The following is a 21,420-nucleotide window of genomic DNA, read 5'->3' as shown; positions in this document are numbered from 1 at the left end:
AACATTACTGGCAGCAAGAAGAAAGTTCTTATTCCTCTTGCTCCACTGCATGTACATATCGCCAGAAGCTAAATTAATTATTTTCAAATATCTCCTTGCACTCACAGGCACAAATTAGCTGAGGACAGCATTTATTGTTATTAATTGTACTGCAGTAACATACATATGTCCTCATCAAGTCCAGAGTAAACCACATTCTCTACACACTCCATTAAAGCAAGGAGTCTCAGGAACTTAATGGAACAGTAACAGAAGATTACACAAGCCTAGGAAAGCCTGAGGATAGAGCAAGATGATAACAATCGTAAGACATCCGATGTACCTTCTATGAGCTCGCTTCAAGACAGCTGATGACTGCATCACAATACAGGTAAGTTAAAATGGGATTTGAGGCTTATATAGTAGATGCAAGAGCTCTCAGGGAGCTACTCCTGTGCATAACCAAGTAAAACAGGAAAAAAATGTGACAGCACACATAGAGAAAATTAGACTAAAGGACAATAATTCCTACATTTGAGAAGGAACAAACTGGGGACAAAAGATACCTATCCTGTGATGCAATGAGAAGTCATGTTCAGTGAGACAGCACCCTAAGGTGAAGACAAGTCATTCAGTTTAAGGTGGGGCAAAAGGAGACAACGGAATAATATAAAGTGCATAACTGGGTTGGAGTAACATGTCAAGAGGATCCTTTCATCAGTGTTTTAATTAAGACAGACAAGGAAAGAAGAAAGGGGAAAGGTAACACTTTGAAGTCTGAAGTGGCAGAGACTGTAGCACAAGAAAAAGAAAACTATTAAGTTCTTGGAAATAACATGTAAGGCTACTGCGATTATTGAAAAATACGTGAACCTCTAACCAAATCAAGAAAAAGTCTTAAATAATTGTTTGGTCTAGTATTTCTCAAACATGGTAGAGAAATTCACCTCCAAGACAAGAAGGGTCAAATTCTGACCTACTGTAAGTTAGCACAGTGAACTTAATAGAGCTGAAAAAGCTCAACCCAGGCTGACATGGTTTAGCAACCCAGTCAAAATGGAAACATATGGCTTTGCCTAAATACTCTCAAACCATTTTATTCATCTGGGAGCTTAATAATAACCCTAAAAATCTATGTATAATTACAGTCTAAGTGCAACTCCATGTATGATTCCAGGTTATGGGTGAAGAGAACGTTTTTAAGCCCCCTCTCATTCCTATTTGAACTCTCAGACATCAATTTCATTTATCTCACCTGTACCAAAAAAAAAAAAAATTGATAGTTGTTATTGTACTGCCCTTAAAAATTATCCTGCCAGAATTAATTCACTGTCTTTTGTGTACTCAATTATCTTTCCCAATGACATGCAAAAATGACATCTCAAAAGCAGCCACCACCTCAAAAACAGGGACTTCACCAACATGTTTTTGAAATAAGTCTTTTTAATTTAGAACTTTTTAGTTTAGAACTCAAGCCATATTTTTTTCAAAATGTTTAGACTGCAGTCCCCACAAAACGATGTTTCTGACAGTGAAAATAGCTTACTGGTTGCCTCTGCCTTGTCTTCAATTTCTTTTCTCCACTGGTCATGTTTTGGTCTTTATCCACACTGAGCAGTTAAAAATGCCACTGCATTTATAGTAACTAACATTTAAAACTAATTAGTGTGGGAAGCACAAGTCCAAACCAAAGGAAGGGAAAATCTACTCTTCAGCCATAATTGCTGATTGACTGCTTTATCTTGGCCTTTAGAGTGATGACACACTTCACTTGCTGTGCATGGTGTTCATCTTTAAGGGGAAGGAATCGGTAATTACACAGGGGAAAAAAAACCCTACCTATATAGTAGCACATCTACAGAAGATGGCTGGTACCCAAGTCCAGTTCAGCACAGCTCTCGTGGACTTGGAAAAGGGGGTTTCCTTTTAGGCTCCCATAGCACAAGTGCAGCTCTTGTGCACAGATTACAATGGCTTACTATCAGTTTCTACTGCAGCAGTTTAAAAAATGCACACTCACAAAGCAAAGTCCAGATGAGGAGTCTGCTAATTTGTTGTCTTCTCTAGTCTCATTAACAGTTAGTAAGCACAACAGTCTAAAGTAGCAATTCAGAACACCTAAACATGTTCCTGAAAGGTGCAAATGCCCACAGAGTTCTCTAATTTATGTGCAGAGCTAACACCTCCAAAATCTGATACATGATTGGGAATGCTGGCCTCAAACTTCAAACTAACTCATATTTCTTAGTATTAGGACCGTGTACTTATTGTATATATAAACATGATCTCTTATGAGAAAGAATTACGTTGTGCCTTAGTACTATAGTAATTAAATGTAGGTGAAAACTGGTAGGTTTCATGACATCCTGTTCCCCGAAACATATGGATAGGCCCATACATGCTCCAAAGCAAAAGCTCCCCAAAATTTCATGTTCTGGCTTGAGTTCAATGTTGGCTGGATTTGCTTTGGAGCAAAAACTAAGGAAAATAGTCTCCAATCAATTGTTCCTGTGTCCATTGAGGTATCCGTCTGTACATGCATGTAAATGAAAACAAACTGAATTCATCTGATTCCACCAGAGTTTTCTTTTGTTGCTGCAAGATGCAACTATGCAATTCCATGTTTTTATAGCTAATGAGAGTAAAAAGAAAGGTCATATTCAATGCATGTACTGTATCAGATGCAGTGTTTGATTCTATTACTTCTATCAGAGTGCAGATCAGAATGCATCTTTGTTTTAAATCAGAACGTATTTGGACATCTTCCATTAGTCTCAATTCATGTATGTAATGCAGACAGTTTCTAAGCAAATCCTACAGGATTCATCAAGGTACACGCATGAAAGACACACCAAAATGCCACAGAAAGCACTCTTCAGCTTTCAGAAGGTGGACCCTTTCAAGCTGCTATTCAACCTTTTCAAGCTATTACTGAATTAGTAACTTCACTCTACTTCATGAACGGAATTGTACTGCTGGACAATACCAGGAAGGAATAAAACTCATGTCCAATTATCTTTGATCTCTGAAAATCTAAGATTATTCCTCCTCTTTCTTTTAAAAAATATTAACCGTATCTCCAAAAACGGTCTTGCACCCGGGATGGAATAGTCATTTGTAATGGTACAGTAATGGTACAGCTGTGGAGCTGCTCTGGTAAAAAGGACCTGCTGAGGTCCCATAGGACAGCACGTTAAAATCCAAGTCAGCAGCATAAAGCTAACGGCGTAGTGGGCTGAAAGAACAGGAGCATAGATAGTAGACTGAGGGAGGTGACACTCATTAGACCACACCTAGGAAACTGTGCTGAGCTTTGGGCCCTCCAAGACAAGACATTAATAAACACGAGTGAGTTCAGCAGAGAGCCACCAAGATGGTCAGGGGGCTAGAGCACCTGCCCAGCAAGGGAAGGCTGAAGGAACAGGGTTTGTTCAGCCTGGGGAAGAGATGGCTTGGGGGGGGGGGACATGACAGCAGCCCCCCAGTACATGTGAGGAAGTTACCAAGATGATGGAGCCAGACTCTTCACAGCAGTAGACAGTGGGAGGACAAAGGACAACAGTCAGAAATCGGATCACGGGAGGTTCTGAACGGATATAAAGAAAAAGATCCTCTAGCTGCCCAGACAGCTCATGCAGTCTCCATCCTTGGAGGATGGGTACCCTTTCAAGACCTGACTGGAGAGTGAGGTAGTTTGGAGCAAACTAGTCTGAATGTAGCACTGAACTTGCTATAAGCAGAAGGTTGGACTTGAGAAAGCCTGATGTCTCTTCTGATCTGAATTATTCCAGCGTTCCGTAATGAATGGTTACAGGGTAATTATGAGGTATCTACTTATTAACACTGACTCTTTCTAAGGCTAGCACAAGTCACCTGTTACCTATTTTACAGTGCCCCTAAGAAGTTTAAAAAGATAATGCTCAATGGATAACGCAGCAACATACAGTATTTCCACACATAAGGATTACTAAAGAGACTACAAAAACATGTTTGCTGTCTGCTACTTTTAACAGAACTCTGTGCAGAATTTTATTTCCCATCAACTTGTGCTTCTTTTTTCTCCCACAGAGGGGAGCTTACATATACACTCATCCCCAAGCTCTGTAAGAAGGCATCTGTCATTAACCCAGAAACAAACACACAAAAAACTCCACCACGATGATAAATAAGCTCAGATCTATGACACTGTTGCTTTGGCATCTGACATAAAAAGCCATTAAGATACAAATAGCCCCAATAATTTAAACACTTTAAAAACTGAGTATATTTTACATAAAACAATCAAAAAATGTATTTCAGTCAATATAATTAAAAATTTCAGATATCAGTAAAGCATCTCCAAACAATAGACAAATTCTACCCAAGGGATAAGCGCACTCCAAGAGTAAATGAATTATCTGCTATATGTGTTATATTAATAAAATAAACTTCAATTATTCAATGAATGTAAAAGGTGAAGTCTATCCCCAAGGAAGCAGCTAAAAGGAGATGCAAAGTTATGGGAGATCTTTTAATCATTGGATTAAAAGTTCTGATAGTACTGACAAAGCAAGACTGTACTTCCAAAAGAAACTTCCCTCTGCTTCTGAAAACAGGAAGAATTCTATTCAGAGCACACCGTGCTCTCTCGCAACATCCTGCAGAACTCTGACAATAACCTCAGCAGCATTTGCAAGTACCGACTGTTAAGAGAGAGGGGTTAGGTGTACAGGCAATACACTGGGACATCAACACAACCAAGATTTTTCATCGTATTCATAAAAGACATCTGTTGGTGCTGAAAGAAGGGACTGCACTGGAGGTGCTCGTTTTGATTGTAACATATAGTTGACTATGCTGTATAGTTGACTATGATAGCAAGTTCAATGCTACATTCAGACTATCTTGCTCAAAACTACCCAAGTGTCCAGTCGGGTCTTGAAAAGGTGCCCATCCTCCAAGGATGGAGACTGCACGAGCCATCTAGGCAACCAGAGAACATACAGTTGACTAATTTAGATATGGATTTACTGGGTTGATCTTATTAGGTAAATTTAAGCTTTGAGAAAAGGTCTTTGCACAAAGAAGGTACATATTAACATACTGTTAAAATACAGCAAAGGCTGTCTTGATGCAACCAGTTAAAGGCACATTTAATTTCTACGTTGCTATTACAAGCTACTGGCCAAGAGGCTTCCAAATGGCAAACATGTAGGTAAAATAATTCCTCAAGAACAAACAGGATTTATGATAAATGAATAAATAAAGCCAGCAATACTAGAAACTTTACTGATCTGATACTCCAGGCTAGAAATGAACCAGAATCTTACATGGCTTTATCACCTGATGTCCAGAACATGGTTGACAGTGATACACAGAAATATGTTTTTATTGTATTGGGACAATGTTTTTGTACTTTATTAAAACAGTTCATTTAACTTCACTCACAAGGATGTCCCCCAACAAAGCCTAGTACTGCTGAGAGGCATGGACCACAATGAGGAATTAAAAAACGCAATCCTCAAAAGCTCCTTCCACCCCTCCACCCAAATATGTTCTGAACCTATCATAAACCGTAAACTTTACACGGGGAAAGTCCCTGCCCCACAAACAGGCATCTGTTCCTACATGCACCTTTGTGACTGTGTACGCAAACCTTCCACAGAAAACGCACACAAAGTTAATTTTAACATTTGTGTGATTGAACAGAGACCCTAATAGAACATTCTGAGGCAAAAAATGGTATTTTCTCACTACTTAGTTTAAAACCTTAGTGCAAAAACATCCTGAAAATACAGTTAGGTATTCAGCATTCACATATGGCTGGATGGTTTTTTTTTTTTTTTTAGGAGAAACGGCAAAATGGACTGAATCCCTAGACTTTTTTAATGCATCCAACAGTAACTGCCCTCCTGGGGTATCTAGTTCACTTGACCTGAAACAAGCAGACAGCTAAAACTAGAGCACAAAAAGTTTACTGAAGGTCACATTGGAGGTGCCTGACTTGTGCGTGAAGTGCCCAACATGCTGAGACCCCATTCCAGCCTGGGGTCAGGCTTCCACAAGTATCACAATACTAAAGGGCAGAGATTCTTTCAGGTATTGGAACTTAAGAACCAAACACAAAACCATTTAGTTTAAACGCTATGTCCTGCATCCTCATTACTATTCTATCATTAATAATCTCAGTTCTTAACTCCTTTCACTGCTTTCACTTCTCTCTCTTTTGTCATACTGACACTTAAGTAACCAAAACACACAAACACTTCTGTTTTTTCCTTACTGAATATATGGTCAGCAAATGACTCAGGAAATGTTTTGGACAATATCTTCAAAGGTAATTGGGGAATGGGTCACACATCTAGTTTATTTTGAGAATTAATAGTGCATTTCCCCCAGATAAAAAGCATTATCTCAAACTGTATTTTTTGTATTAGATACACATCCAGTATCTCACTTAGAATCAAAAGAATTGTAACACTAGTCAATTACTTTAAAGAATTTTAGCTACAACTTTTAGATGCAATTTGAATTTTCAAACTAAAAGAGCTACTTTCTTGTATCCTGTAGACTGGGAAGGGGAGAAGGGAGCAATCAAACTCTGTTTAGAAAAAGTACAGAACACTGCAAAAGTTTATCAAACCTCAAGCAATGCATCTTCAAAGGCACATTTTAAGTTCAAAAACGCAAATTCTTGAAATGGAAGGCCAACCTGAAATGGAAGGCTAAAACCATCCTCAAGACTCTCCGATACGAAAGAGAAATTTTCTTAAAAAAATATTAAAAACAGCTCTATTTCCTTTGGTTTACGTTATTTCATAGTTCTGTTGGTGCTTAAACATAGCGGAAGAGGTACTTGGTACTTACTGCTTTCAAGAGCGTTCCATCAAAAACTGGAGCCACACTGCCTGCAGCACAGTACAAACTTACTAAATTGAGATCAAAAGCCTGTCAGTTTAGCAAGGCTTGTCAGAGGTTTAAGTTTTTTCTGACTTTTTTTAGATTTTTGTAAATGCTCTATGACAGCATACCAGTTATACTTGTACAAAAACGACCAGAACCAAGGCTAGCTGAGTTTGCTGACAAAACTGGGGTAAGCCATACTGTCAATCTGCACAAGTTATACTCACATACATACAGTAAAGCTTTCAGGTGTAGTAGGACTGAAGGAAATTCTCTATGGGAGTTTACATTCTCAGAACTTGTTCTTGAAAGGAGTTCACCATTAACAACCCCTATGTTAGAATACAATACCCGTAAGTATTAACTAAGCTAGCAGTACACTGAAATGACATTGTAAAAATGAAGCTTATATAATTAACCTTCTGCTTACTGAATTTCATATCCAAGGATATCTTCAGTCTAATTACAGTGCATGGTATATAAAACAGAAAGGTTCTTATGGTCAATTTATTCATGCAACAAACTTTACAGCGATACACTATACCTGCAATGGAACTGTAACTGCAATGTAACAATACTTTAATTACAATCTCTGAATATTTGGTAGCTTGAAAACACATATGTATATACCTTATATACTGAAATAAAAAAAAAAAAAGTAAAGTTCAACAAGTACGCCACAAGTGGTTTCCTTTACATTTTAAAATATGATATTATGCAAAACAAAACCACCAGCAACAAAAAACTGTAAAATGTATTAAATCTAGCTATTTAGTTCTTTTTTTCTTCTTGGGGTTTCTAATAACAAAACTATCATTCCAGACAACTGTCTTTAATGATGCCATATACATATTATTTGTCTGAATGCCATTGCCCTATATCTCCTATTACATATACAAACTATGAGTAGCATAAGAAAAAGAAACAAAGAACTGAAGACAACTGTGAGGTTTCAACTTGCTGGCATAAAAATTAGTTACTGAATAGACAATTAGAAAGCATTAGGAGATTTACAGAGGGAATGGAATGTGGAGGTAGGAAATCCCTACAGTGCTTCTGGAAATAAGAATGGGTAGTAACAGTCTGGTGAACATGTGGGACTGACAGACATCCTCAAACATATTCCATGTCAGTCATGGAGACAAAAGTGCCCAACCTCACCTTTTCACCCGTAGCTGCCACAGACAAAGATCTTCTAAGTTGCAGCAAGCCCTACCTTGCCCTTTCTGGTCCCTGGTTTCTTCTGACCACCCTTGCAGCATCACTGCCTGCTGCTGGCCCCTCACTGCAGGCTCTCAGCACTTGGCTGTGTCTCTCTTTGCTGCAACTCAAACCTCTTTCCCTGATCCTCTCATCCAATTAACTTTTAAGTGACTCTGCACAACACAATTGTGAAGAAAAAACAAAAACAAAAAGCCCCCAACCTACTGTTTTTTCTTTTTCTAGCAGGATTGCTTTTACAACATAATTTCAGATAAGGCATCTGTCTTCAGTATTAGTAGGACAGGTAATAGAGGGAGCTTGTTTGCAATTATTAAGTAAGAATAACCAATACTTATAAGAAAAATTAAAATTCTAATAGTTTATTAATTCATCAGTACTGTATGATCGGAACTTCAGTTAATGTTTGGTTTTATATATGAATGGAGTCATGTGTTTCCATACTGATGTTCCTATTTAGTCATGTAGTTAGAAAATGCTCGTAATACACCCTTTTAATGTTAGAGAGTAATTAGGGCAAACATCCTTAAAAAGGACAAGCCTTATCATCCTGTTATCCAGGTCTAACTTGAAGCTCTAGGCATCAGAAATAAGGTGAGTTAAAGGTTCAATATTTGAGGAAGTTATCTGAACATTACAGCTAAAATCTGGAGTGAATACTGTATTCTAAGCTTGATCTCTATTAAATGACCTAGAAAGAACAGATGCAAACAATATATCCAGAAAAAAAAGGTAAAGCCAGCAATCCTAACATTTTCATAAAATCAAATCAACAATCTTAGAATAATCTTGAAAGTGCTATAATCCTATAATATACATCAACGGCACTGCACCCTCTGAAAGACTGAAATTTGATTCTTAGCAATTCATACTCTAAGAGGGTACTGTGGGAAAAAAATGGGCTTGAGAAGTAAGAAGGAAAACACTAAGAGCACTGGAAAGACAGAGTATGATGTGGGCTTAAAAATCAGAACAGCATCATGAATTTGATGCAACTACATGATGACATTTCAAATATATTCTATATGTTCAGGAACAAGGGAAGACTAAAGTAAGAGATTTACTTCCAGTAATATATTTTACATGAATACAATTAGCCAGTGAGAGTTGATACCATATGATTTCTTTGCAGAAGCAAGTTTCCAAAGTTACATTTCTATACAAGAAGTAGAGCACTACTCAACTCTTTTAAAGAGAGCAATTCTTTGCTCAGGAACATAAACTTCTGTATATATGAGCATAAACCTATCACTAACTTCCTGAAGATCTTACGATTTCCTCCAAAATAAATGGTGTGGGACACCGTCAGACTGTGAAGCCGATATGCAAAATTTCTTTACGCCCTCAGTAAACAATTGTTTGAAACTAAAGAGCGCCCCTGCTTCATTTTGCAATTCTTTTCCTGTGAAATCTCTCTCACCATGAAGAATCAAATAAAACATTCTGTGCCCTGCTGGTGGGAACATCAATGATTTCACAACTCTGCAACATGCTTCATCATTTGCAAGGAGGAGACCGGCTAGATGCTGAACTGGACTGCTTAGCCCAGTTGCGTCACAGAGACAGAAGTCTATTTAGTATTACAGGGGCACTATTAGCCAAGGGGGTTTATGACGAATGACCTATCTCTTTTCCTGTAAGGTTTCACGTCAGACACATAAGCTATTTGCCCTAATCAAACAAAAATAATACTATCTGAGCAGTAGTCAAATACTATCTAGCTTCCCTCAAATGATGATGGCAACAACAACATGATACAAACAAGGACTACAGAAGTTCTTCAGGTTTCAGACCACCACTGGCTGTCCAGGCTGTATGTGCCATGAAATCAGAAGGAGCTTTGCATCAGAAGAATTTCATCCACTGCACCCAATTTGTAAAACTGATGAGGACATCACAAAATCGCAAACACAGCTCCGCTGGGGTTTTTTTTAAGCTTTCTTTCTCTTACCTCCCTCCATAATGCACCTCTCTCCTGGGTGTGCTCCTGGTACAGTTGCTAGGTACAGAAGTTCTATTGAGACAGCAAAAAACAACCACAATACTACAGAGAGAAGTCTGATCTGGATCCTGAATCCAACCTGACACCTCTTACTTTTGGTAGCTGCTGTTTAAACCTTGCCTAACACCTCCACTCCCGCCACAGTGCCAGCCTTAATGCTCGTGTCTGTTCCCCCCTCTCTACCCCACCAGCTACCTTCAGGGTGCAGAACCATCCCTAGGGATCCCCATTAAGCATCCGATACTCCAGCTGATATGAACAGGATCCCAAAACTGGGAGAGTAGCTGACACTAGTGATACGCCCAATGCCATGAAACAAAGCTGTGTCAGAGATGGAACTGTATCTCAGTAGTGCCATCTTAGGCTCTTGCTTCAACAACAGGAACATGTTCCCTTGTCAACATACGCTATTTGTATTTCTTTATTACTGTTTGCTCTAAGTATTTATAGTCTCTAGTTTTTATCCTGTCCTCCTCTCTCTTCTGAAAACCATGAAAATACAAATCTCCTAACAGTAGTAGTATTCTGCTGTCATGTCTTCCTGCAAGCTTGCCTACTGTATAGCTATCCTCCTCTCCAAACTCAGTAGTTTTCTTACTACAAGAAGTCTCTAATAAAGATGTTTTATTGCCTGCCTTTCCTTCCCTAGCAATTTTGGTACAGGGCTGTCACCAAAAAATGTGGCATCTAAGAAAAACTTATAAACTCAGAAAAAAGAATGAAGTTGAAGAGAGAGAGTAAAGATACCTTTCCAGGAAGAATCTTTCAGATTTTAAGGACACAAGGAAAAACAGGTTGCTTACAAAACATTAATAGCATTTTTCTGCAGTATGAATTTACAGTGAATGTCCTCCAGTAACTTTAAGAAACTCAGTCATTCTTATGCCTTCCTAATGCCTGCACTGACTGCAGTGGGGCAAGCACAGAATAAAACAGAAGACTTCTGCATTGCTACAGAAGATGAGGCCACTCAGCATGTCTAGTTGGTATTTTTATTTAATATTGCGAACTTCAGATTTGTTGAGGATTCTTTTCTAACACAATAGATGCTGAAACATGAAAGTTAAGACCAAAAACCTCAAAGCATTTTGCAGTTAATTATTTTCTCTCTGAATACTATCACAGAACAGTTGAGCAGCCATCATGAGACTTTCAGGGGAATTCAAGAGTCGTAGTTTAAAAAGTATTTTTCCTTTTTTTTTTTTTTTTTTTTTTTTAACTTCAAACTTTAATTATAGGGAAAATTCAAGCAAAAGCAAACATCCAAATAAGCCTGTCTGCAGAAGAGCACATGGCATTAGGCCTTCCAATACTTTATGGCAACCCCCAGCTTTGGGATTCCATTATACCACAACCAGCCAAAAATGCCACAAGCTTTACAGTCTTTTTTTTATAACAAGACACACCAATTTCCACAAACAGAAAAAGGTTAACAGCCTACAGCTACTAATGTCAACAAATAATGCTAGAGGAAAGCAGAAAGGTTTTCTCCTTTATTTTCAGCCCTTTTCAGATACCCAGCTTGAAAACTCCGGGGCATGGCTGATTTTGTGAACATTCCTTTGCTGCAGACAGCCCATCACATTAAGGCTGAAACTTTTTCATGTTACAAAGGATCACTCGCACAAAACAGGATCCTAATAATACACTTGAGGACTGGAGTAACAACTTTTTCAATGCAATGCCTACTGACAGGTGATAACAGCTATTTACTGATAGGTGATAACAAACATCAACTTTATAATAAAAGCTGTGCCATTATAAATTTAATCTGTCATTAGTCCGTACTACCACTGAAAGAAGGAGTCTACCACTGAAAGCAATCGTCTGCCCCTCCTTCAGGCTCCTTTCTCTCATTCCTTCCTTTAAGCCAGCAGGCAGTATTCATACATCCACAGAGTAAACCAGATCAGGCAACTGACTTGACCAAAAACTGACCTTACTTACGTGGCAGGTTAATCCTCAACTGCACCAGTTTCCTAATCCAGATCACTAAGTAGCTACACAGTTGCTAATCTTAAGCACAAGGAAAGGAGGCAGGAACAACATTTTGGGAATAGAGAGGGAGACCAAATTTCTAGGCAGCACTGATGACATACGCCAAATTAAACCTTGTAGAACGAAGGCATAAGAAAAAGAACTAAATATAGGAACATTCAAGCAGACTACCCTATCTACCAAGGCTAATGACAATTTATTCATTACCTTAGCAGCATCATGTGTGGGCTTTGATAACATGGTGAAAAGTTACATAAAAAATTTACTGCTTTACCAAAATGTCTGCTTCAGTTTGAGAAATATTAAGGCATGATATGTACTTATAATTAATCTCTAAATTGAAAGACTGGAAATGGCACTTAAGACAGCTGATACTGGCAGAGATACTAACATCTGTTTTATCTCTTTTAAAGCAGATGGTAGAAAACTCACTGATTTACCAAGTTCCCCCCATTATTTCTGCCCTTGCACAGGACTGCTTTATGTGGAGAAAATAGCATTACGACAGATAAAAGGAGATGCCACCCAGCCTGTTCAACCAAGAAGATGAAACAATTTGGGTTATTAAAATGATATGGGTGAATAGTTTTTCTGATGGTAATGAAAAACTTCATTTTCCCCCATCTTTAAATGTACCAGAGCAAAGGGGGCGGGGGGGGGAAAGGATGATTGTTCTTCTCTAATATAAGAGTAACTATATTGGAAACGCAGATTCTGTTAGCTTCAAAAATCTACAGCATCGTAAAATACATCTGAACTCCAGTATCTGAAAAACGTAACATCAAAAGCAAGAATGCTGTCCCCTTATTAGCTATCAAGTCTCTCTTCTGTGAAGGAGAATTTTCAATTTTGTTCAATACAGTACATCCTACTAAAAAAATAATACAGAAGTAAATAATATCCACCTGCATCAATCCCCCAAAAGCTAAAGAATGTAAGGCTAAACTGAAACATAGCTCAAAGGAAAGATTAAATCTCGCTCTTGATTTTTTTTTAAGGGAAAACACACTGATAAGATGTTTACTTTTGAGAAAAGAACTATTTACAGGGTATTTACACTTAGAGCTTGAGCAAAATATATAGGAAACAAACTCATGACCATAGTTTCAAGAAAGCATACAGAGAACATGCAGTCCCTGCTTGGAATTGAGAGCTTCTTAGCTGAATATGTTTGTGTGTGGTGCACAACACTGTAACTATTAGGCTGCTTTAGGCTTCCATGACACTTTGACCAGAGCTGTAGGTGTGATCAGCATACTCTGCAAGAGGACGAAATACAAGTGATCGGTAGACCGAAATGGGAATGCTTACTTCAGACCTCTCTCCCAACTTCAGCCCACAAGTAATACCAAATAACATGCCCATTTCACATGATCCTGACAAACATGTAATAGGCTTAAAGCTGTCTAGTAGAGAGACAGCAAAGAAAGCATCACTACTACAGTGCCAGACTAAAATTAATAAACGGGGCTGTAGGCGCTAGACTCCTCATGTGTCCTCATCTTAAAAGATGACGGGTACTCCTGCCCAGAAGTAAACATTTTGATCTGGATTGTGAAAATGCTGAAATTTTACCTGGAAAACTGCACTGAGATAGGATGCTTATCAGATGTTTTTGTGCACACTGAAAAATTTTAGTTTAAGATTTCCTCCTGTGGAAAGGGGAGGGCCCTCATATGCAACTCTATGTTAAAAGAAACATTACATCTTAGTAAAATGAGCACAGCAAAGCCAGGCACCCAAAACAGGTCCTAAAGCACTGCAAACCAAAATAATAATCAGCCTGATTTACAGCAGAATAGTAACAGAGCCATTCTGAAGAAAGATATGAAAAATATAACAACTTTTACCTTTTGTCGCTGAGAGTATTTAGAATGAGGAAAGATATGTCTAGATTTCACAGCATACACATATATATTTATATATTTTTTTTTAAAAAAAAAGCAACAGAAGTAGCGGAATTTCTGAGACATTCTTTGAGAGTAGGAAGCGTACCAAAATTCTTTGCTTCGTTTTTAATGTATCATAAGGACTGATAATGGCTCTCTCTGCCAGATCCCACCACATAGTATGACGTACTGCCAGGGAGTTCACGAGTGAAATCACATGATTTCAGCTCCCCTGTATTTTCCATTTTTTTTATTGAGAACAATGGAAATATTAGGCAGGTTCTTACATTTTGGTCAGTGAATTTAAGAGCCTAAATAGAAAACAGATTCTTCTAAAAAATTAGTATATCATTTGATGAGCATTATCTCCTGAGGTCCGTGCATGAAATCTGGATGGAGGAGAGTAAACTATGGGGCCAAATGAAATCAGTTTGTGTGCCCTTGCTAACTGCAGTTGGAGCAAAACACCAAAGGGTTCTCTGACTTAAGAATCAATTTAGTTTCATAAACATGGAATCTAAAACACACAAAGTCTTTTTTTTTTAAATCAGTTCTTTCAATATGAATACTTTGTAATAACATACTTCACCAGTCTTAACAGTTGTCAGATCTGGTGTGAAAGATTCTCAGGAGGTTTTGCAAAATCTCAAAACTAAGTTTGTTGTCAAGAGCCATCTCTCCAAGCCCCCTCTATTTATTAAGCTGCTAGAATCCAAGCCCAACTCTTCTCCCTTTCTCATCCCTTCTTTTCATATACCTGCAGATTTACAAATTCAGTTTATATTAGACGCAAATTAGCTTTTGGGTGTTTGTTACCACCTCTTCCAGACAGTTGAACTAAAGGTGTTGTAAGAACAAGACTCAGATAAACTTAGACAAACTCCTCTGTTGCTAAGTAAGCCACCTGAGCTTCTCATGTAGTGTTTTGGTAAGGCACAACAGGAACTGTAAGTGCAGATGCCCATAGGAAAGAGAGGCAGGAAAAAAGAGAAAAAGTGTAGGAGTTAAATGAATTACAGAAGACAATCTGCTGAATGAGAAATAGGATAAGGGACAGAAATATAGTACATTTAAATATCCCTTTACTGAATATTACAAATTCAGTAAACTAATATGAATAGTCAGGAGTAAAGTCTGCGACAAGATACTTACCGACACTGAACGTTTCATTCTGTGTCAGTAAAAGGCTCTGAAAAGCAGTGCAGAGCAGAAATACTATTACATATATCAAATCCTTCCTACAACTGAGCTTAATGGGTATTCCACTATAGAGCAACTTTAAGATTCAAAGCATCAAGGTACTATAAACACGAACAGAACTAGCACTCCAGCTACACCTACTAAACAAATAAAACCATACCCTAAGAAATCTCAGGTAATTCTTTCCAGAAGTAAAATTTCATTTACTGCACATACAGCAGTGATAGAACTGAAAGGCAAAGCCTGTTACAAGCCATCTTCCCATTTGTATTTTTTTCTCTAATTAATCATCAAGGCAAATGCTGATGTCTACTGCGGTTACACCTGTACGAGAGAGAATATAGAACTGAAAGTCCCTCAGTTCTCAGAAGAAATACACTCTTAGACAGAGTGCCAAGGGCTAAGAGGAAGCCAACCTCCATTTCACCAAGGCACTCACTGGACAAATTCTGCCATCTAGGATACAAGTGTTGCTCCTCAGCCACCTCATTTAACGACTGCGGCATGATATGTAGTATTATTGGACAGTCTAGTCTGCGCTGCATGATGTTCTTTTTCAAAACAAGCAGGATGGTGCCCTTGGCATCACAGCCTGGCACAGAAGTCAGCCACAGCAATCTACTTGGATATGAGAGCCAAAGGGTCTTGCAATGCCTGTGTAGGTCACATTTTACTGTTAAGGTGCAGTCACTCACCTCCTCTACTTCCAAACAGGTCCTTCAAAAAAGTGTAGGATTGTGGTAGGTGAAAAACAGCTTTAAGGACCCAGTTCTTGCACAGAACCTAGGCCAGACAGCAGGCTGGATCCTCTTTATATCCACAAACCCAAACAGATTTTCTGGGTCTTTCTTTCCCTAGCTCCTCCCCTTTTAGCCTTGTGTGCCAGACATGCTTGTTGAGCCACCTGAAAGTGGATTAGGCCATATTGGAGGTACTTGTAAATCAAGAATCCAGGCAAAGAGAAACCCCCACCCTTGGCTGCTAGTCTACTACATTTAGGATGTTTTTTAATCTTCTGTAACTCTGACAGGTTTAACCTCTATCAGCAATCTTCACCTATTCCAGAGAAGCGTGTAAAAGAGGAGCCAGAGACTCCTTAAGATGTATCACAGAAGTGAAACATATGGGTAACAAACTCAAATTCTAGATTAAAAAATAATTCTGCAGATTTCTACTCTTGCTGTTCAAAACCAGAACTGTATTTGCTTGCTTTTGTAGGTATTTTTTAAGTATTTATACAAAATATTCAAGAAACCCTCCCTCCCGAAAAGCTAGTAACAATTAGGCTAGAAGTTATTTCTCATTTTGTGAAACATCTTAGTTGCTCTTTATTTATTCTATTACTATAGAGAAAACAGTAAATATTTTTAAAGTTAATTGCTCATGAAATATTCATGCAAATACAGTGTTTCATATCTGCTCTAATGTATATCTATGTATATCTAGCCAATTTCTTTTCGTTGAGTATCTCCAAGTATTACAACCCCCAATCTTTTTTTAACTACAGTACAGTATAGTCAGTGTAACATAAGTGTTTGTATGAATCCTAATAATATATAAAAGGCTTTCCTCCAGTGCTTGCAAATTCTGTATCTGCTTTTTCCCTACTGCTATATGGGAAATTTTACTGCTCAAATCTGCGGAACTCAAGACTTCATGGGTTTTTCTGGTTTTGGAGTCTTTTTAATTCCATCTATTCAGATTTCAATGCAAACAACATGGCTCCCTCCAAACAAGGTATCCTTTAGAGCATATGAGAGTAAAAAACACTTTTTAACCCTAAAGATCTAAGAACATTGGGGAGTTCTGCATGCAGATTTCCCCCTTCCAAACTTTAATTGATATGCCCTGCAGAGATCTTCAGAGATAATTACTTCCCCTGCGGAGAATTTTTAAGTGATATGACACAATCTGCTTTACTATAAAAAAGTAGGAGCCTTTTTCTGTTATTTGTTACTTAGGTAAAACACCAATTGCTTTCACAAGGCATGGCGCTTATCTGAGAAAGCAGCAAATTCTGCATGATGAACACATCATTAATAATTACATAATCTGAACACATGCATACCACATTCACCATTTAGACAGATCTATAATCATCAAATAATTCATCCCAGTTTTACCCTGAGGTTAAAAAAAACTTGAACCAAACAAACTTCCATTTTACTACAGGAAATTAAAACCCTAGAAACTTACATGGCTGTGGAGAAAAATCAATGTTGGAGTAAAAACTGGATTTTAGGAGTTTCTGGTACCAGATTCAATACTTACCAAAGTGCATGTTTTCAATAAAAACAAAGAAAATTACATTTGGATGCATAATAATGTATTAAAAAGGTGTATTTGTACCCTCAAAGAAACAAAGAACCTGGAAGAAGCTGTTCGTAAATTCTTCTTACAAGATTAAAACCAGTAATAAATTTAAGCAAAAGAGTGGGATGGAAAACAGTGAACTGTAAGAACATTACAGAAATAGACACAAACTGAATGATTCAAGAGAAAACTGTCATTTGTGGTATTTTCAGACTATCACATTTTCTTGATGCAAGTTTCTCTGAGTCTTGCCATTACTCAACAGGCATAAAACAGACTCCTCAACCTTGTAATTGAACATGTTATTAACATTTGCTCTTCGCTTTCTATTTCAACTGCATTTATCATTCAAACATGTGAAGCAGTATGAATATTTAGGCCACTGTGTAACCTATATTGTTCTTTAAAGAACTAATGGTCTTGAATTTATACAAGTCTGAAGGCTGATGGACTCAGATTCACACAAATTGAGAACATGTTTTGCTTTAAATAGAAGATTACAATTGCAGAATTTTTTATGTACATTATTTTGAACATGACAAATACAGAGTGAATATCTTTTTCATACTTAATACCTTCCCCAAAATGTATCTGCAGCTGTGCTGCTTCTCATTCAGTTGCTTAAAGCAAAATTTCAAGCTTTTGGATTGTTGTTAATCAGAGGAATTCACACTGGAACATTCACATATATACCTACACACTAAATCAAGATGCCGTAATACTTCAAGTAAAAAGTCAAAGTATGCATTGCTCTGTAAGAGCAAAGACACTTCCAATTTACCTATCGTGGAACATTATTCATTAAATCAGGTTTAATGCCAGAAATATTTAGCAGCATTTGTTTCTTCCCATTGCAATTCTTGCAACTTTTTAAGGCTCCCAATCAATACAAACTATTAACTATGTTACCACAAAGAAATACAAGTATTAATTGAATTTTTTGCTGATTTATCTATCCTTTGGTCTCGACTTACCTGAATTTTAGTGTGAATTGAGTGTGAACTGACTGTGAATTTTAGCTTGAAGACTATGAATAAGCATCTGTGTTGTACAACAAAAATACAGCATACACCCAGTGCACCGTGATGGGAATTAACTGAAAAAGTCATACCTGTGGGCACAAAGTCTCTATGTGATTAGCTGCCATTTGGACAATTTTCATTCCATCTTCATTTGTTGACAATGAACAAGCAAGATTAGCAACCTTAAATAAATGAACAAAAAAGTAGTTTTGTAAGCAAGTATTCATCTCCAGACTCTAAAACAGGCCAAAAATATCTCTGCTAGAAAACTTAGTTATTTAGAGAAATAATGTATTTATTCATGTCTTGTTCAAGAACACATTTGAACACAGAAACTCAGGGTAAAAAAAAAAAAAAAAGGTGGGGAGGGGGGAACCCTGGAAAGGGGTGACAAGAACAACAAATCTCATGACCTGTCCCCAATTTAGGTTCAGCACTTAATAGCAGTAGTGTGGTGTTCTTGCCTATTTGGATCCAGTAGGAGATTTCAAATTAGGATCCTAAGGCTTCAGCTAGATTGCCTGTGATTGCTTTATTTTTCTGAGCCTTTCAAACCACGTGCCCTGCTTTTTTTTTTCTTTTTCTCCTTACTTTTAGGACCTTAAAGATCAAATAATATTAGCCTTGATTTGCCATAGTAAGATACAGATAGATTAATCTATGCTCTCAGCTACCCACAGATAATTACTTTAATTAGTGGTAACCCACTTCAGTTCTTTGCAACTCAGTATCAACAGCAGGTAACAGGTGGGCCTGACAAGGCACAACAGGGGCGGGGTATGGGGATCTGGTAAATCTTCTCACCATGTCGAGGTCATAGAAGGCCCTTATGTAAACTACTGCACTTGTTAGTGCAACAGTTAGTAAAATAGCCATTGTTAAAGTAGCTGTATTCCGTATGAGTCTCACTAATGTTACGTGGACCAAGAACTGTCCTCTATAGCACTGTAAGCATCAACACAGATATAAATATGCATAGTTAATTCATAATTATTCAAAACTCATGCAATGGTTTTCATGGCTCAAGTGATAAAAGTAAAAACAACAACTCTTCATTTACTTAAGGACACTGTTTACAACAAAGAGTAGTACTTCAGTGATGATCTATTATCAAAGGTTTCCATTATTCTTAGTTAACTGATACAAATAATTCCACAGAATTAGTTAGCCCAAGGCCACATAAATTATTTTACATCCTTCCTGTTGACAAAAGAAAAAGCATTCCCAGTCCAGTAACACACTCTGGAAAAGTGAAGGTCACAAGCCAAGTGAGGCTGCCTTTTTACTTGGAGACCAAGAAGTCTTACCACGTTGACTTTGCTGAGAAGGAAGAGGAAGGTATGATCCTACTGGTAAAGTGTCCTTGGGAGACATCAGTCACAGACTAATGAAGCCTGATGCGGTTTGAGAATGGATCTTGGTTCAGAGTTAACTCTAACCTGAACGATGGATCTGTTCACAAGGAACTTCCCGCTCCTCCCAAGTTTTTGGCTCAGATTTTGACTGATGCTGCGTTTTTCAAGAATGTGTTCCTCACCAAAGACAACAATGACCTTACACATCCATCAAGAAAAAGAAAGTATCGTCGTCAAGATGGGCCATACTTCAGAAAGAAATGTCATTGAGAAGGAAAGAGGAAAGATGAATGAGCGAGAAAAGAAGTTACTTTAAACAAAGAAAGTAGGACAAAGTAAGTACAGCCAGTAAAAACAAGAAAATAAAGTAAGAACAAAAACAGAGGCTGATATTTAAAAAGCTGCCTCAGAATGCTTTCAGACAACTGAGAGAAACTGCAGCATGCCCTTTCCATTGTCATCACCTACACACCATACATGCAAGGACAGAGCAGGAATATGCCTCTGAACTGCTAAGGCTAGGAAATCTCCATTCCTGAGTGCCCATACATACAGAGAGGTACACATAGATAATCACACCAAGAAAAACAATACTACTTTATGCTCTGTACTTATCAAAATTGACCAGGACCACACAGCCAGCAGCTTTCAAGTTTTTGTTAAGTTAAATTACAAGCAGCTGAAATACTCATGGTATAGCTTTTTAAAATAAAATGTGTAATTTGATGATACTCTGCCTGTCAAAAGCTTTTAAGTGTAGAAATCAAAAAAACAGAAAGCCACAAAAACAAAGCTTAGCTTCAGTGCACAACTGCCATTTACTGTTTACTTCACAAACTCCTTCACATACCTTAAAAAAATTTTCTACACTTTTACTAAAATTATTATCGTGTTGTGTATTGAAGTTTATGGAACACAAATTAACAAACTTGTTCACGTAAGGAAGAGTTTAGTCAGTCTTTTCAAAAAAGAAATCTAACCAGTCACTTTCTACGTCAAAAATATTTTATTTTATATACTAATTTATTATTTTATTCAGCCTCAGAATTAAGTCTTAGTTTCATAGTTTATGTAGGTTCTTTCTGGGCTAAAGTAAAGAGGATGAAAGTCCTGGAAGTGGGCTTGAGAAAGAGATAGAAAAAATGCAGTAACTGAGACAAACGCAGTGATCCAAGAAGACCAAATGAAATATCTTTATGGTCTGTGAAAAGGAAGGAGTTGCCAAAGACAGAGGCCACTCTGTACTTTTTTAAGTTGCAATTACAAAAAGTGGATAGGAACCCATGCATACTACGAAATGAAAAGCTGGAGAAAGTGGATAAAAGTTTTCAAATAATGAGTCAGAGGTAAAGACTAGGCAAAAACAGGCAGGACTGATGACATGAGATGCAAAGTGAGAAAAGACTGCAGAACAAAAAAAGGAAAGAAAATAACGTTGCAACTAAGGAGATCAGTTTGATCCCAGGATGTCAGAGATGCCTCAGACAGCATAATCAAGAGCAAAGAAAACAGGCTACATATGCAGGGCTGAGGTTTGGACAGAAATGTTGTAATTACAA

At 37.7% G+C, this 21,420-nt stretch overlaps 1 protein-coding gene across 1 annotated transcript in view; it reads right to left on the bottom strand.

Moving 5' to 3' along the window:
• CTNNA3 (catenin alpha 3) overlaps positions 1 to 21,420 on the bottom strand; it is a 572,729-nt gene that overhangs the window by 174,515 nt on the left and 376,794 nt on the right. Inside the window, exon 10 of the mRNA XM_064513677.1 lies at positions 18,596 to 18,688. Within this exon, the coding sequence (XP_064369747.1) occupies positions 18,596 to 18,688 (93 nt within the window). The remainder of the gene's footprint in view (positions 1 to 18,595; positions 18,689 to 21,420) is intronic.

Source organism: Dromaius novaehollandiae, chromosome 6, assembly GCF_036370855.1.
Source record: "Dromaius novaehollandiae isolate bDroNov1 chromosome 6, bDroNov1.hap1, whole genome shotgun sequence".
Taxonomy (NCBI): domain Eukaryota; kingdom Metazoa; phylum Chordata; class Aves; order Casuariiformes; family Dromaiidae; genus Dromaius; species Dromaius novaehollandiae.
The sequence above is the reverse complement of the archived record's forward strand: the minus strand, read 5'-3'. Positions and strand labels throughout refer to the sequence as shown.